General features: G+C 41.8%; 1 protein-coding gene across 5 annotated transcripts in view; it reads left to right on the top strand.

The window, feature by feature from the left end:
• Positions 1 to 15376, top strand: part of synj1 (synaptojanin 1) — a 112865-nt gene extending 97489 nt beyond the window's left edge. For 3 of the 5 annotated variants that reach the window (XM_078560173.1, XM_078560174.1, XM_078560171.1), the window contains 2 exons: positions 1435 to 1664; positions 11510 to 15376. In XM_078560173.1, the coding sequence (XP_078416299.1) occupies positions 1435 to 1664; positions 11510 to 12388 (1109 nt within the window). In that variant the 3' untranslated portion in view covers positions 12389 to 15376. Of the gene's footprint in view, positions 1 to 1434; positions 1665 to 4922; positions 4947 to 11509 lie in introns of all 5 variants that reach the window. The other 2 variants (XM_078560176.1, XM_078560175.1) reach the window with 2 other exon arrangements.
• The last annotated feature ends 3572 nt before the right edge of the window (positions 15377 to 18948 follow it).

Raw genomic sequence — 18948 nt, 5'->3', positions numbered from 1 at the left:
GAATAGAGTATAAAAATAGGGAAGTGTTGTTGCAACTGTACAAGGCATTGGTGAGACTGCACCTGGAATACTGTGCACAGTTTTGGTCCCCTTACTTGAGGAAGGATGTAGTTGCACTGGAGGCGGTTCAGAGGAGGTTCACTAGATTGATTCCAGAGATGCGGGGCTTGTCTTATGAGGAGAGATTGAGCGGTTTAGGCCTATACTCGTTAGAGTTTAGAAGGATGCGAGGAGATCTAATTGAGGTATATAAGATGCTAAAGGGGATAGACAAAGTAGACGTGGAGCGGATATTTCAGCTTCTGGGGCATTCTTGAATGATAGGCCATAGTTTTAGGCTAAAGGGTGGTAGATTTAAATCAGAGATGAGGAGGAATTACTTTTCTCAAAGGACCATGAATCTGTGGAACTCACTACCTCAGAGTGCAGTGGATGCCGGGACGCTGAATAAATTTGAGGAGATACAGATTTTTAATTAGTAATGGGTTGAAAGGTTATGGGGAGAGGGCGGGAAATTGGAGTTGAGGCCGAAATTAGATCAGCCAGGATCGTAATGAATGGCAGGGCAGGCTCGAGGGGCTGAATTGCCTACTCCTGCTCCTAGTTCTTATCTTATGTTCTTATGATAGAGGTCCCTGGCCTGCCAAGAGCTGCCAGCCAATCAGAGGCTGGCAGCTCCTTATGTTGCCAGTGCCAGCAGGAGTGGTGGCTGCTGGTGGCTGTGCACCTGCCAGAGGCACTGGATCATCATGGGACCTCAGACCAAAGGTGAGTGAAGGCCAGGAGAGGATTGCAGCAGATGTGTTGGAGACAAGGGCAGGGGGCTGCTTTCAGTGACCTCAATGCGCCAACGGCTGCAACCCCACCCCAGACTGGTGCGATGTTGGGATCCTTTACCAAACGCAGGGTTTGCTGGGTGGCCTTCTGTGGGTGCAGGAGGGCCTGCAGCATCCATTTAATCCTTGAGCCACCAACTTTTTTTTTACTGCACCTGGTATTCCCAGGCAGTCTCCCATCCAAGCGGTCTCTCATCCGAGTACTGACCAGGCCTGAGTCGGCTTAGCTTATTGGACCTTGACAATGTAATTACTGTTACACTGACAGTGAGCCACCAATTGTGGTGGACTCGGATAATAGGAGTCAATTGGCTCATTAATGAGCCTAATTGACACTCCTCTGCCAGCAGCCAGAAATCCTGTGTCAGCCCCTTCTGCCCTCCTATTTAAACAGGGGAGGTTTTGCCACTGCCGGGAGACTGACGCAAGGCCTTTCCGACAATTAAGTGGGCCCGGCTTCCATATTTCCCGCCACGATGGCTGCATTAAATCCAGCCTATAGTCAAGCTTACAATTTTGTAGATCAATAAGAAAACTTAAATATCACTTTTAAAGTGTTAAGTAAATGTGACCTAACACTTTTCTATTTGTCAATTAGGACCAATGCTCTTGCCAGAACCACTGAAGCCAAAAGTTGCTGCTGCTCTTCCACTGCAACCTCCCCCTATTAGTTCCCAGAAGCTGCAGGAGCCTCTTAAACCTGTTGGTTTGAAACCTATTTCTCAGACGCCACCCCCTTCTCTTGGCTTAGATCATCTAGCACCACAGGCTCCACCCCGCAGCAAATCCGCCCAGAACCTGCCAACAGAACCTATTATTGCAGAGCAGGTAAGTATCAACACAGTGGTATCTATTAAATAACATTACTTCTGTGTATATGTAAAGAATGTATAACTGAGAAACATTTTTGCATGTTCTTTTGTGCCATCTTATAGAAAGTGACCCCGATTCAAGTAATTAATATAACACAAAACTGAAATAGCCAGTGAACCAGTTGTTCTCCTATTGCCTGTGAACTAATTTAGTGAACAGAGCATCTTCCTTACCCAGTACTCCAGTATTCAAAAATGAAGACCAGTCTGTGGCATCTTTCCGTCCATTTCTCCCCTATATCCAAGTTATTGGACCTGATTGTGGTCCACAGCAACAGGGTGAACAGTAAATGCGCTTGAGAATGTTGGTATGAAACGTGTCCCTTTTTAATACCTGGGCGCCTCCTACCTATTGAACATTGGGCTCCTCCTTGAATTTGACAATAAATACTATATTGCTGGTTGATAGCCAGGAGTAGGATATTGGGTAGCCACTGTGGACCTAAGGGATAAGCCCCCAGCACTAAAGCAGGGTGGGATGGTGGACTCTGGACAGGGGAGGTCCAAGATTTTCTTGTGGGGATTGGAAGAGCACTTCTGTTCCTCCTGGCCCCCAAGGAAATCTCCACAAAAATTAAAAGTACTCATACTCTTGGGCTTCTTCTAGCTATCCTGATTTCACTGGCAGGTCCAACACTGTGCACAACTTACACTAATCATGGTTAACATTGCATTGGATCCCCAATTAAATCATCGGACCTAAACTTTAACATAAGGCTCACACAAGCATTGCTGACTGTCCCCAAAATCTGGGAGTTAAACTGGTGGCGGGGGAGGTGGGGGCTGGTGCACCGAGAATGGAGCAGTAAGTAAATTACAGCTGACCTAACCATGCTCGCCCTATCCTTGTGCATAGTGGTTAAAATTGGGGCGACTCAGTCGGCCCCACTGCTACATCCACCAAAGTTGTTTCTTTAGCACCTGCCTGTTATTCTGTTCAAAAACAAAGTACGACAAATTCTGGAAGTCTAAAATAAAAATAGAAAATGCTGGAAAAGCTCAGCAGGTCAGGCAGCATCTGTGGAGAGAAAGAGTTAACATTTCAGGTTGATGACAAGTCATCAGAACTCCATCAGGGATGTTTTTATTATTCTGTTATCTCTGCTTTTATCTGTTTCTCACTAGTATTTCAGTACTTTTAAGATGACTTCAATAAACTTGTTCTAAAATTAGTACTATAACATAAATCCATTATATTTGTGACTAGAGGCTTCATTTTGTGGTTAAAATATGACAGTATTCCACATGGAACAAAAGAGAGCTTGAATATGTAAAACTGAAATAAAAACAAAAAATGCTGGATATACCCAGCAGGTCAGGCAGCGTCTGTACAGTTAAGGTATGACCTGGCATCAGAACCACAAAGTTAAAACATAATAGGTTTTAAGCAAGTGAAAGAGGGGAGGGTGGAAAAAGAACAGAAAGGAAGGTCTGTGATGTATTTAATGTTAAAGTTGGAAATGCGAAATGGAAACCTTGCCCGTCACAGAATGTGACACTTATTTCATATTCCTGTTTAGTTTCTCTTTTTGATTCTTGCATTTCCTGTGCCATTCTCATTTTCCCTAAGAAGCAGGGTAGCTAACCTGCTCCTAAACTTTTTTTATTAGTCCAGCTATGTTAAAGATCGTTGGGTGTTCCTTTCCTCCTCTGTCTTGTACCTTTTTGTTCAGACTTCAACTGATAGTCTCAACTAGGATTAGATAATCATGTAGGACATTTTAGATGTTAGTGCATGTCCTATTGTTGTTCTTGTAACCCATTTGGCAGTCAGTCATGAAATTGTTTTTTTTTGTTGAATTCCTCAATGATTTAGCAATTTTGTACAATGAGTAGCTGAACAATACGGTCTCATTGGCTCTGAAACTTCATCCTTTATTTGTTCCTAAATTGGTTAATCTGGGATAGAGCAACAATAACAGCAATACAATTAGCATCATTATACTTGGGTTAGCAGGGACGAATCGGCCGAGGTTCAAACCCCAGGTTGTTATTCAGTGGCCTTTGTTGGAAATGTGTGCATGTATAGATGTCAAGTACGGTCAGAACTGGGCTCTTTGGGAACAGCCCTCAAGTCTTTTTTTTGATGCACGTTATTGCAGATCATGCTTGGAAAATGGCCATTTGAGCATGACGCAATAGAGCGACTGGCACATTGAAAAGCAACTCTGGCAGGGAATTCATAATACCTTCAGGAAAGTGGAGATTGAAGAAATAAAATAAGTAGAGAAAATTATTGGGAGAAATATTCATTGTAACTTTAAAACACAGATTTACATTTTTAAAATTATTATACATGGGAATTTTCTAAGTGTTTCATTTAAAATGTACTAAATCTTCAACGTGCTTGCCTAATGACCAACTAGGGACTATTAATTATTGAAAGGGAGATAAAAGTCTCTTTGGGCTTAAGGTAGTTTCAAGATGACGCACCTCATCATAGAAAATGGGAACTAAATCAGTGGCATACTTGGTAACTTGCCATCATGGAATCTTTTGCCACTGAGAATGGTTGAGGTAGACTATTGCATCATTTATGAGAAAAATGGCCCAGTGTTTGTGTTCCACACAAGCCTTCTCCCAACTTAATGTCACCCTATCAACACTTTTTTCTCCTTTCTCCTTCATGTGCTTAACAAACTTTCCCTTAAATGCATTTTATGCTATTCATCACAACCATTCCACGTGATTCCACTCTGAGTAAAGAAATTTCTCCTTGTTGAATTGATTAGTGATTAACTTATATTGATGGCCCTTAGGTTTGGACTCCACTAAACAACATCTCTACATCTACCCTATTGTACCCCTTCATAATTTATGGCTTTGTTATTCTATGTTGCTACATTTAAAGATTTGTGAATCTGTACCCCTAGATTCGCTTGTGTCTCTATCCCATATAAACTCTCTTCCAAAAAGTAGGGTCGTCTCCCTATTTCTCCTATCAAAATGCATTGCATCACATTTACCTATAACAAAATATATTCATACTTTATAGCAATTGTTCTGCATCTGTTTAACATTCGTATATAACGTGCACCATAGTGACCTTTAAATAGAGATCCATTTTGGCCTATGTTGTAAATATTCAACATTGGAAAAATTGAATCAAACAAAGAAAGTTGTGACTAGTCTTGGAGCAGTTGCTGTCCAGTAGCTAATAACTTTCTATTTATTGCTTTTCTCTTTCTGATGTTTACTGTCTCTTTCTCACAAGCAGGAACAACCATCAGGGTGAAAGGTATTGAATTAATTTACAATTTTCTATATGGTTCCATTTTATTTCACTATTTTGATGTATGAACTTGCAAAGTCTCATACATCAGCAATTTTGCCAGTCTTGTGAAATGCACTTTTCTTCATTTTGCAAAATAATTGTCACAGCCTTTTTAAATTTTATTTTATTCATTATGTATGTTACACCTAATTATAAAGCTCATTGTATTCAGTTTACACATAGCTGTAGAAAAGATTCATAAACATTTTTCCAGGAGGAAGAAAAGTGGTGTATTGCTACTCATGTTTTTATTAAGGCTTGTATGAAATATTTCCCTGGTTACCAATTCCCACATGAGTTTAGCTTTCTGGATGTGGTAGCAAGAAATCAGATGTTTTTCTTGATGAAATGGCATCTGATAATGCCCCTTAACTCCTAAATTTTTCTATGACTACAACTTTGAGATCATAAAGCTGCATTGCTTACCAAATAATATCTATTTCCAAAATGATCTCAAGATTAAAATACAATTTATTTCTTTATTGAACTTGTGTATGTGTCCTGTGCTGAGCAGCGTATATTATTCTGGCTCTTCAAATGTTACGCTCTAATTGTTAGTTAAAAGTATGAGCAGCCCAGAAATAAATTTATCATCTTAAGTACAATTCAACATTCATTTCAACAGCACAAAGTGGACTAACATGTCATTTAAAGTTTTTTTTTAAAAAATTGTATATTACTCCCATTCGATTGCTTCCCAGTCATACCAGATTTGTCCAGAACTCCCATCTACTAATATTTTAAGTGAAAAGTTGGAATATGAGTTCAGTAATTTTATTCTCTACTGATCAATAAGGACAAATCTGATGTCCAACTTAAACAGCTTATATTACTGCAAACCAATTAACATTTTGTAACTGAGTATCTTCTATACAACACCTTTTCAATCACTGCTGGAATAGTCATCTTGTTGCATTCCATAGTTTTGTTTTTGTTTCCTATAAGAAATTACTATAAGCTTTCCTGAGAATCTTGAAATGCTTAGTAGACAGAATCTTTCTGTGCTTTGAAACCTGTCCTTTTGCTTTTCCACTTCTTGGATCAAAGTTTCAGTCCTCTCTCAGGCTGCCAGGATATAGGTTTCCTGTGCGTGCTAAGGATTTCCAATCAGATTGAAACTGCGTGATTCAGTTTACCCTTCAGTTGGTATTAGCATACTGCACCGTATGGCGCTTAATTTCAGCATTATTTGCTATCATCTAGGGGGAGAGTATTAAACTGAAGTGAAAGGTAGTGTCACCACTTTTTTTTTCTAAATGAGACGGATGAGACTGAAGCTAACCAATAACCTATTGGAACTTCACAAATATAAATGACAACACGGATGAAGTAGAAAAGTGTAGGTATGTCCATGTCCAAATGCAGCAAGACCTGGACAATATCCAGGCTTGGGCTGACAGGTGGCAAGTAACATTGGCGCCACAAAATGCCAGGCAATGACCTCTCGAGCAAGAGACAATCTAACCATCGCCCCCTGACATTCAATGGCATTACCATTGCTGAATCCCCTACTATCAACATCCTGGGGGTTACCATTGACCAGAAAATGAACTGGACTAGCCATATAAATACTGTAGCTACAAGAACAGGTCAGAGGCTAGGAGTCCTGCAGCAAGTAACTCACCTCTTGACTCCCCAAAGCTGGTCCACCATCTATAAGGCACAAGTCAGGAATGTGATGGAATACTCTCTGCTTGCCTGTATGAGTGCAGTTCCAACAACACCCACTAAGCAAGACACCATCCAGGACAAAGCAGTCTGCTTGATTGGCACCCTCTCCCCCACTGACCAACAATGGCAACAGTACAAGATGCACTGCAGGAACTCACCAAGGTTCCTTAGGCAGCAACTTCCAAACCCACAACTACTACCATCTGGAAGGACAAGGGCAGCAGATACTTGGGAACACCGGCCGGAAGTTCCCCTCCAGGCCACTCACCACCCTGACTTGGAAATATATTGCTTTTCCTTCACTGTCGCTGGGTCAAAATCCTGGAACTCCCTCCCGAACAGCACTGTGGGTGTACCTACACCACAGGGACTGGAGCATTCAAGAAGACAGCTCACCACCATCTTCCCAAGGATAATTAAGGAAAGGCAATAAATGCTGGCATAGCAAGCGATGCCCACATCTCATAAATTACTTCTCTTGTTATTTAACTTGATAACAGCTTGCATTTATTTAGCACTTGCATGTAACAAAATGTGCTTCACCGGGGCATTATCAAACAAAATTTGACACTGAGCCACTTACGGACACATTCTGACAGGTGATCTAAAATTTGGTTAAAGAAGCAGCTTTAAGAAGCATCAAAAAGGAATTCGCTCCACCCATTCCTGAGATGAAGGGCTTACCCTATGAGGAAAGGTTGAACAAGTTATATAGATTATAATGGTCCATACCCATTGGAGTTTAGAAGAATGAGAGGTGATCTTATTGAAACATATATAGTATCTTGAAGGGACTTGATGGGGTGGATATTGGGAAGCTCTAGAAGTAATGGTGCAAGAACCAGAAGGGAAAACATTGCAGGAAGTTCTCTGACTGTGATTGGATAGATAGGAAAGGAACAAAGTATGGGCAGTCCCACCCATCTGAACAACAGAGGAGTCTTGTCAATGTCAAAAGCTACAGATAGGTAGAGTTTGAGGGTGGAGAGGGCATGGGAAGAGGGATTTAAGAAGACCTATTTATAGTGGAGAAGAGAAGCTGGGGGTAAATCAGGATCAGCATAGCATGGTGTGAGAGGAGAGCAGGAACCAACAGTGCTTTATGTGCTGCAGCCAGGTTTGACAATAAACATTTATAGTGGACAATTAGTTTGGCCATTCAAGTAAAGGCAAAATATTGCGAATGCTGGAAATCTGAAACAAACAAAAAATGCTAGAAAAACTCAGCATCTGTGGAGAGAAAGAGAAAGTTAAAGCTTCGAATCCGCATGACTCCGTGAATGCTGGAAACGCTCTGCTCTGAAGAAGAGTCATAAGGACTCAACGTTAGCGCTCTCCTTCCCTCCACAGATGCTGTCAGACCTGAGTTTTTCCAGCATTTTTTGCTTTGGTTAGCCAATCAAGTTCTGGACTGGGATTTTCCACCCCGTCGTGGTGGGACCCGCCGCAGGAGATTTGGCAGCCCAGCCAAAAGTCCATTGACTTTTAGCGGGACCGGACAATCCCAGCAGTGTGCAGGGCTGGAATATCCCACCCCTTCCCCTTGGACTTAGGGGAGTGGAGATGGGGACTATACTAAGGGGAGCAACCAGGTTGATACAGATTATAGTTTTAATGAGGAAAAAGGCTCCAAGGTGGAGGTTGGGGTGTGATTCTGCAGATTAGTAGCAAGAAATGTTTTGATGTATGGAGGGCCAAACTGCGTTGTAAGTTTTAAATTTATTAATGGGATGTGGGCTTCGCTGGCCGAGCCAGCATTTATTGCCCGTCCCTAGTTGGCCTTGAGGAAGTGGTGGTGAGCTGCCTTCTTGAACCGCTGCAGTCCATGTGGTGTAAGTACACCCACAGTGCTGTTAAGGAGGAAATTCCAGGATTTTGACCCAGCGACAGTGAAGGAACGACGATATATTTCCAAGTCAAGATGGTGAGTAGCTTGGAAGGGAACTTCTAGGTGGTGGTGTTCCCATGTATCTGCTGCCCTTGTCCTTCCAGATGGTAGTGGTCATGGGTTTGGAAGGTGCTGCCTAAGGAGCCTGGGTGAATTCCTGCAGTGTATCTTGTAGATAGTACAGACTGCTGCTACTTTGCATAGGTGGTGGAAGGAGTGAATGTTTGTGGATGGGGTACCAGTCAAGCGAGCTGCTTTGTCCTGGATGGTGTCAAGCTTCTTGAGTGTTGTGGAAGCTGCACTTATCCAGGCAAGTGGGGAGTATTCCATCACTCTCCTGATGTGTGCCTTATAGATGGTGGACAGGCTTTGGAGAGTCAGGAGGTGAGTTACTCGTCGCAGAATTCCTAGCCTTTGACCTGCTCTTGTAGCCACAGTATTTTATATAGCTAGTCCAGTTCAGTTTCTGGTCAATGATAACCACCAGGATGTTGATAGTGGGGTATTCAGTGATGGTAATGCCATTGAACATCAAGGGGCGATGGTTAGATACTCTCTTGTTGGAGATGGTCATTGCCTGGCATTGTGTGGCGCCAATATTACTTGCCACCTGTCAGCCCAAGTTTGGATATTGTCCAAGTCTTGCTCCATTGGACGTGGAATGCTTTAGTATCTGAGAAGTCATGAATGGTGCTCAACGTTGGGCAATCATCAGCGAACAGACCCACTTCTGACCTTATGATGGAAAGAAGGTCATTGATGAAGCAGCTGAAGATGGTTGGGCCGTGGACACTACCCTGAGGAACTTCTGCAGTAATGTCCTTGAGCTGAGATGACTAACCTCCAACAACCACAATTATATTCCTTTGTGCTAGGTATGACTCCAAACGGTGGAGAGTTTTTCCCCCCTGATTCCCATTGACTCCAGTTTTGCTAGGGCTCCATGATGCCCCACACAGTCAAATGTGGCCTTGGTATCAAGGGCAAGCACTCTCACCTCACCTCAGGAGTTAAGCTCTTCTGTCCATGTTTGAACAAAGGCGGTAATGAGGTCAGGAGCTAAGTGGCCCTGGCAGAACTCAAAATGGGTGTCAGTGAGCAGGTTACTGCTAAGCAAGTGCCACTTGGTAGCACTGTTAATGACTTCTTCCATTACTTTAGTCTGCTCTCGATCATCAGTAATGGGGGGTGGTAATTAGCCCGGTTGGATTGGATCTGCTCGTGTACAGGACATACCTGGGCAATTTTCCACATAGTCTGTTAGATGCCAGTGCAGTAGCTGCACTGGAACAGCTTGGCTAGGGGCACGGCAAGTTCTGGAGCACAAGTCTTCAGTACTGTTGCTGGAATATTGTCAGGGGCCATAGCCTTTGCACTAACCAGTGTCTTCAGTCGTTTCTTGATAGCGCATGGAGTAAATCGAATTGGCTGAAGACTGGCACCTGTGATGCTGGGGACCTCCGGAGGAGGCCAAGATGGATCATCCACTCATCGCTTCTGGCTGAAGATTGTAGCAAGTGCTTCAGCCTTATCTTTTGCACTGATGTGCTGGGCTCCCCCATCATTGAGGATGGGGATATTTGTGAAGCCGCCTCCTCCAGTGAGTTGTTTAATTGTTCACCACCATTCACAACTGGATGTGGCAGGACTGCAGAGCTTAGATCTGATCCATTGAATGTGGAATCGCTTTGCCCCGTCTATCACTTGCTGCTTATGCTGTTTGGCACACAAGTAGTCCTGTGTTATAGCTTTACCAGGTTGACATCTCATTTTTAGGCATGCTTGGTGCTGCTCCAGCATGCCCCCACCGTACTCTTCTTTGAACCAGGGTTGATCCACGGCTTGATGGTAATGGTAGTGTGGTAGATATGCCAGGCCATGAGGTTACAGATTGTGTTTGAGTACAATTCTGCTGCTTCTGATGGCCCACAGCATGTCATGGATGCCCAGTCTTGAGTTGCTAAATCTTCAAAACCTATCCCATTTAGCACGGTGGTAGTGCCACACAACATGATGGAGGGGACCCTCAATATGAAGGCGGGACTTCATCTCTACAACGACTTTGTGGTGGTCACTCCTCCCGATAATGTCATGGACAGATGCATCTGCAGCAGGCAGGTTGGTGAGGATGAGGTCAAGTATGTAACATAGGAAAGCATAGGAATAGGAGAAGGCATTCAGTTTTTCCCTCTTGCTGGTTCTCTCACCACCTGCCACAGACCTGGTCTAGCAGCTATGTTCTTTAGGACTTGGCCAGTAGTGGTGCTACCGAGCCACTCTTGGTGATGGACATTGGACATTGAAGTACCACACCCCGGAGTACATTCTGTGCCCTTGCCACCCTCAGTGCTTCCTACAAGTGGTGTTCAACATGGAGGAGCACTAATTCATCAGCTGAGGGTGGGTGGCACATGGTAATCAGCAGGAGATTTCCTTGCCCATGTTTAACCTGATGCCATGAGACTTCAAGGGGCCCGGAGTCGATGTTGCAGACTCCCAGGGCAACTGCCTCCTGACTGTATACCACTGTGCCGCCACCTCTGGATCTGTCGTGCCAGTGAGACAGTGATCTGGGGGAAAGTTCCTTCTGTGTCTGAATCTGGAAGGAAGTGGATTAGGAAGGGTGAGGATCAGCCAAGTGATAAGATTGCCTTATCTCTGGAGGGATCACTTGAGGTTGCAAGCTTGAGTGTCTGGCTGTGAATATGGGTAGGTGAATTTTTATGGGGGTGCGGTGGTGTGGAGAAATTACGGTTAGATATGAGGGCATAAGAGAGATGATGTGATGAAAGGAAAACTTGCTCAGTGCCAAGATTGAGGAAGAAAAGTGAAGATAGCTCTGGGAAACTTAACAGTTGTACTTTGCTGGGTGGCAGGGAACGCAGCATTTAAAAGGACAGGTGGGAGAGGTGGAACAAGTAGTTCTGTTCTTTCTCTTGTGTAACATTTTTGTTTTTTTTTTCCACAGCTCATAGCCAATGTTAACGGATTTAACAATGGAGGACCATCTAACATTGACCCTTTTGCTGATCTTTCACTTGACCGGCTTGCTGACCCTTGGACAAAGACCCAGTTATCAAGTGGAAACACTAAGTTGCAGCCAGCGTATGCCCATGCATCTCCTACTTTGTGCCAGCAACAATCTATTCAGCCCTTCGTATCAGCACAAACTAATTGCATGCCATTTGTACCTCCCATTCCTCCCCGAAGTAAATCACAGGAGAGCTTCCAAGTCTCTCCTAGTCCTTTGAATTTCCTGTCTGATGGCAATGCCTCCAACACAAACCCTTTTACTCGAAAAACTGGTTATAATCCTTTTAGGACTGATGTTCAAAACCCTGCTCAAAGGCCTGCTGTTGCATCACAACTATCTGTGCAAACCAGCAGCAGTTATCCTGCCTTTTCCACTAACTCACTGACTGCTGGAGCTGGAATTGGCAAAGCTGCCTTTTCATCAAATCCATTTGTAGGCAACAGTATCTTTCAAAGCAAACCTGCTGCAAATGACAAAATGCAAACCAGCGAGTGGGTGACCTTTGAGGATAATGATTTTAGTCTGAAAGGAACTCTGTCAACAGGTGCAAAACAAATTGATAACCAGGACCCTTGGAATGACAATGTTAGCAATTTGTCATTGCAGAACACACACAAACTCTTTCCAAGTACAGATTTTGGGGTTGGTAATGACTGGAATACAAGTGACACAGCAACTGGTGCATCAGTACATGAACCAGCTCGAAGAGTGCCACCTCCTGTACCTTTGAGAACAAATGTCAGCATCCCGATCTTGCCGTTCAACTCAGAGGCACCTGCTTCTTTATCAAAACAGAACTTCACCAAAAGATGAAATGTGTTCCAACAAGGTGTGAAGGCTAATTTAAAAAAATACTTGTAATTTGAATTCTTTGTCGGGGCTTTACATGTGCAATATGTTGTGTTTAAAATGTCAAACACTTGGCATCTCTTGTACAAGAAGTTCAGCATTGTTAAACATTGGTATGATTTTGTATGGTCAGCAACTTATTTACAGTATTTTATTAAGGGGGCAGATTCAAAATCTACCATTTCCTGGATGTGATAACTAGTCAATGGTCTTTTGGGAATTGAGCTCTTGCAAGATGCAGTTAAAATTATGTGCAAGGAAAAATGGTAATGATATGGATTACGTACCTGTGTTTTTATTGAAAATGTGAAATTACGCTGGCTAAAGCAACACTGTTCTCTGAACCCGTCCAAGAAATCTTGGTTCAAATCTAACTTGCTATAAGTTGCAATTTAACTAACCCTTGTTAAACTTCTGGTGATAATCTAGTTGTTCTCAGAGCATTTACCTAATTTTCATCCTTTGTAACATGTTGGTTCAGATTATCCAATTCTGTACTCTTATAACAAAACTTCCGAGCATTTTAATTCATTTAAATAAAATCCAAGGTTGGCCTAGGATTTTGGTAAAACTTACTAGTGCATGTAGCCATCCAGCATGTGAAGTACATTTTCTTTTTTTTTTCTTGTTTACCTTGACACACTGCTCCTTTTAGGTTTGGGAACTGGTTTTGTCTGAATGAACAGATATTACCCATGCTGTTCAGTGAGAATGAAACTACTCAGTTAATGATTATACAAATGTTTGACCATCACCAAACTCTACACTCTTCTAATGAAATCAGAGTTTCACTTTGGTGGTTGTGGGCATACAGCAGCACTATTGGAGCGAACTGGGTTGTATTCATTGTTGTCAGGCCCAGTAAGTCTAATGACCACTATGGAATGCATCACAGTGTGATAGTGCTCTGTCATTTGAGGACTATGGCTTGAGTTCCATTGATGGAATGGATGTGTATTCATTCTGACTATGAGTCTTTACAGAAATAAATTTGGGTAATATCTACCCAATTCCTATAAGGCATAGTACAACACAATAATAGTTATTAAATTAACATCTTCGCTGGGGAATGGCTGAGAGGGGAATTGTGCAAATGAAGTTAGGCTTTTCTGAGTTGACCAAGGCACATGGTACATTCTTGGAGGCAAAATAGAGGGAGCATCTAAACTGTGCTACACTTGACTTGGAAGGTGGGAAGTCTTGATCCTGACATTGCATCCCTGAAACATAATATTTTATTCCTAAGTGTTAATGTCCCCTGTCTTAATGAGCACAAAAACCATTTCCTGCATTTTACCTTTACCCAAAAAAATTCTTTCTCGAAGATCGCTGGTTAATAATTTAACCTCATTCATTGGCAGATGGATCTGGTTAATAGGATGCTAACTGCCAATTGGTCAGTCAATGCTATGATTTAAATGTACATTACATTAGTTTTCACTTATTAGCCTAGTTGCATTAACTTTGTGCATCCCCCAGCATCAAACTTTATCCTCACCTAAAGTTAATTACATCACTTCCTAAAACTTAAGCTTTCATTCAAGAAAATAAAAGCTTACCTACAGTTAGCCACCATTTTTCTCTGGTCTAGGAGGAGGCTACTGTGTAATATTGCCTTTAATTTGCTAACTCTAACTAGTTATCATAAATGAAGCCATGTTCCATTCCCAGCACCAGCATCCTTCATGTTAACAAGCACACTTAGCGCACACCCCCCTGCCGACAAAGGTCCTATCTACAAACTAATTTTATTTTATATATAATATATTATCATTTATATAATGTATTCATACCTGCTGGTGATTAGCAGTTGGTCAGTTTGACTTATAGAAAAATCTATTTCATAAATTATGCATGTGTCTATATAAACAAAGGTCATAACAGCAGTTATGGAGCGAGGCTACCGAATAAGAGACCAGAATCTCCTTTATCAGTAGAAAACAGTAAATGTTCCAAATTGCCCACCAAATATTACCAAAGCCTGGACATCTGACACTTTAATTTTTTGTACAAATTCTTCTGTCAGTTTGACATAATGCGAATGCTCATTTGTAAGGCTTTTGCTGCAATTGTGTTAATGCATTGAACTGTCGGTCACAGTGCACATGTTTATGTTCAGATGCAGTAAATAATGTCAAATTGCCATTAACCAAGCAATCTATTGAAAATGCAGATCAGAGAACAGGTAGGTAATTCTTTTGGTCCATTTCAAAACTATCCTCCGTTACAGTCTTTTATTGAGCCAGCTAAATATTTCTGAACTGCATTAATATATGAAAATGGATTGGTCCTTTCATCGAATGGAAAATGTGACCAAAAATGCTGAAACAGTAAAACAACATCTTGCAGCCTTGCTGTAGTTAGTGCATTGGCTAAATTCTCACTACTGATATCCAAAAAAGGCATTATTATAATGCTTTTGCTGCTGCTCTTTTTGCCTGTGGTGCAATGGGAAATCACTGTTTAAAAATTACTTTCTTGTCACATTTCAACAAATACACTTTATACATGTAAATGGTGTGTAAGTGTATAACTCTTCATTTTAGTATCCAGTTTTAAAATGTTCAATGTGGTATGTTCAATGGAAATATGGCATTGCTGGTGTGCACATTTCCAGTTTGTAACTGTTGAGCTTTCCGCTGACTTCTGTGGCTTACGAAGGACTGCAACAAATATGTAATTTGCAACACCTCAAACAATGTATAACAAGTCCTAACTGCAATGTGTCACTATGGTAATTTGGCTGTTTCCTGATCTTTTAAAATGTTTATCAATGTGTATCTATAATCATATAAATTAAGCTTGGTATATTATATTCAGCGGACAACATGTCTTAATCTTTTCCTGAAGACTGCAGTATTGAGACTAATGTGTGCATAATAAATTGTACATATCCTGTGATGTCTGAGTTGTATCTTAATTCAATAAACATAGCTGTGTCCTATAAATGTATTTTCATAGCGTAGTAGTATTTTTTCCTTTAAGGACAACAAAGCATCTAAGCTGAATCTTAATGTGGATGAGTGAGCCCAAAGAGCAGGTTGAGAAATTGCAGGCATGTAGCTTGTGATGTGTTATCTATTAGATACACAGACTCTCTGACTGGAAGCTTCTCAGAGTTGGCTTGAATGCAGGACTGGGAGGAAGGTAGGAACGGAGAACATCAGCGGTTAGGCTGCAGCGACCCAATTGTGGGTAGATTGAGGATACTGTATGCGGTCAGCCCACAAGGCCTTCCACGCTCTCCGCAATCCCTCAAAATGGAAGCCTCAGCTGTGACCACAGGCCATTCTGTGAAAAGATTCCCCACCAACGTGGCAACTGTGGCCAGTTTATGCAAACAAAATTGAGATGTCTTCCGAGGGCACCCTTGCAGTTCCCTTCTACAGGTGCACTACTCACTTCTGCCAGTGGGGCTGCCATCCTTAATTGGACGATGGTCTGCAAGGGGGGACAATTAGGAGATTGCCTCCTGAAAGATTGCACCAGTGTGCATTGCCAGCAAGTGCAAGGTCAGAACCTAGAAATGGTCCTGACCCACCCTCTTGGAGCACTACTCCATACGAAAACTACCTCTAGACAGAAAGTCACAGGTGCAAACTACTTGGTTGTAACAACAATTATTTAAGAAAGGCCATCACTTTCTCAAGACAACTAGGATTGAGCAATAAGTATGTTCAGAAGCTGCAATATTTTTTTTAAAGTTTGAGATGTGCTGGTAAATGGGGTTAGGTAGGTGTTTCTCACATGTCGGTGCAGACTCGATGGGCTGAAGGGCCTTTTCTGCACTGAGATTCTGTGATGTCCAATACTATACCATACTTTGTAATGAACAGATTAATTAAGGTACTAATATGGGACTTTGACAGATACACCTACCATGGGCTGGACTTATGCACAAGGTTGGAACCTGGGTATGTAATGACCAGTCAGTGTAAACTGGAAACCCCTCTCTCTGCAACAGTTTCCCTTTCTCATTATACAGCTTTGGCATAGCTTGGGTCCTGGATGTGAAACTCGGTGAACAAAACTTTTCCATTGAATGCTTGGAGTTCTGAAACATACTGTTTAGATACATATTGTACCTGCAACAGCTTAACCTGCATTCTAACTTTGTTATTAAAGGAAGTAAAGGGTAAAATACATTTCACCACTCCAGAGCACAATTCCAAAGGATTATATCCAAGCAAAGTTAACACCCATCAGGCCATGTAGATGCTGAATGCCTTTGTATCTTATCTGTTAAACAGTACAGCAATCCCCTTTTGGATTCTTGAAATTACACAGTGCTGCACTTGACACCCACCACCATATCCTGCAGCTTAACCCAATGATCAAGATTATAAAGATTGCACTTGATCCCCAGAGATTGATAAACATTCTTTCTGCAAAAAGATTCTTTATTAATCTTTGTCTCCACGTTCCCTGATATAGTAAAGGGACAGTCTTGGTTAGACTAGGAATAGAATGGATGACAGTGGATAAACTTGTCTCATTGTTTTGTGGGAGACAGAGTCAGCAGGTTTTGGATCTACCTTTACACAAAATTAGAAGCTGACAGAAGATCATAAGAAACAAGAGTAGACCATTTGGCCCCTGGAGCCTGCTCTGCCATTCAATAAGATCATGGCTGATCTGATTGTGGCCATAACTCCACTCTCCTGTCTGCCCCCTGTAACACTTGACTCCCATGTTGCCCAAAGATACGGCTAATTCAATGATCCAGCCTCTACTACTCTGAGGGGAAGAGAATTCCAAAGACTTGCAGCCCTCAGAGAATAACTTTCTCCAACTTAGTCTTAAATGGGAGACCTTTTATTTTTAAATGGTGCCACCCTAGTTCTAGATTCCCCCAGAGAGGAAACATCCTCTCAGCATATACCCCACTGAGTCCCCTCACAATCTTATTGTTTTGATAAGGTCACCTTTTACTCTTCTAACTCCAATGTTTAGGGCCAACCTACATACAAACATACAAATTAAGAGGAGTAAACCCTTCAGCCCCTCAAGCCTGCTCCACCACTTGATAAGATCATAGCTGATCTGATTGTGGCCTCTATTTTGCTGTCTACTCTCCATATCTTTTGACTCCCTTGTCAGTCAGTAATCTCTAACCCAGCCTAAAAAAAAATCAATGACCATGCCTCCATTGTGCTCTGAGGAAGAGAATTCCAGACTAACAACCCTCTGAGAAAGAAAATTCTCCTCCTCTGTTTTAAATGAGACTCCTTATTTTTAAACTGTGTCCCCTAGTTCTAGTCTCTCCCATAGGGGAAACATCCTTTAGCATCCACCTGGTCAAATTCCCTCAGGATCTTGTATGTTTCAATAAGATTACCCCTCATTTTTCTAAAGTCCAATGGATACAGGTCCAACCTTTCCTCATGAGACAATCCTTTCATCCTCAGAATTCTGCAATTTCTCTCCATTTAAAAAAATAAGCTGCTTTTCAATTCTTCCTGCCAAAGTGGGAAAGTTCACATTTTCCCACATTATACTCCATCTTCCAACTTTTTGCCCACTCGCCTAACCAATCGATATCCCTTTGTGGACTCCTTATGTCCTCTGCACAATTTTCATATCTATATTTGTGTCATCAGCAAATTTAGCAACCATAGATTGTCCTTTCATGCAAATCATTGATATAGATTGTAAATAGCTGAGGCCCCAGCACTGATCCCTGTGGCACTCCACATATTGCCAACTGGAAAATGACCCATTTGTGCCTATTCTCTGCTAACCAATCCTCTATTCATGCTAATATGTTACCCCTACACCCATGAGCTCTTATTTTGTGCAGTAACCTTTGATGTGGCACCTTGTCAAATGCCTTTTGGAAATCCAAGTACACCACATCTACAGGTTTCCCCCTTATTCTCGTTGCTTGTTACTTCCTCAAAGAACTCTAATAAATTAGTCAAACACTATTTCCCTTCCACAAAACCATGACGACTCTGCCTGATTGCATTAAGAATTTCTAAGTGCCCTGCTTTAGCCTCCTTAATAATAGATTCCAACATTTTCCCACGACAGATGTTAAGTTAACTGGCCTGTAGATTCCTGCTTTCTGTCTCCCTCCTTTCTTGAATAGAGGAGTTACATTCACTATTTTCCAATCTGATGGGACCTTTCCACAATCTAGGGAATTTTGGAAAATTAAAACCAATGCATCCACTATCTCAGCAACCACTTCTTTTAAGACCCCAGAGTGAAGTCCATTAGAACCCAGGAAGTTGAGAGCCTTTACTTCTAATAACTTTCTCAGTATCCTTTCCCCGGTGATTGTAATTGTTTTAATTTTCTCCCTCCCTTTCAGCTCTTGATTTACAATTATTTCTGGAATGTTATTTGTCTTCCCACAGTGTAGGGACACAAAATAACTGTTCGATGTATCCGCCATTTCTTTATTTCCCATTATTAATTCCTCAGACTCGCTATCTAGAGGACCATTGCTCATTTTAGTTATACTTTTCCTTTTTAAATACTGTACCTGTAGAAACTCTTTTACTATCTTTTTAAATTTC

Source organism: Cetorhinus maximus, chromosome 16 (genome assembly GCF_964194155.1).
Source record: "Cetorhinus maximus chromosome 16, sCetMax3.hap1.1, whole genome shotgun sequence".
In the NCBI taxonomy this organism is placed as follows: domain Eukaryota; kingdom Metazoa; phylum Chordata; class Chondrichthyes; order Lamniformes; family Cetorhinidae; genus Cetorhinus; species Cetorhinus maximus.
This window is presented reverse-complemented; position numbering and strand designations above follow the sequence as displayed.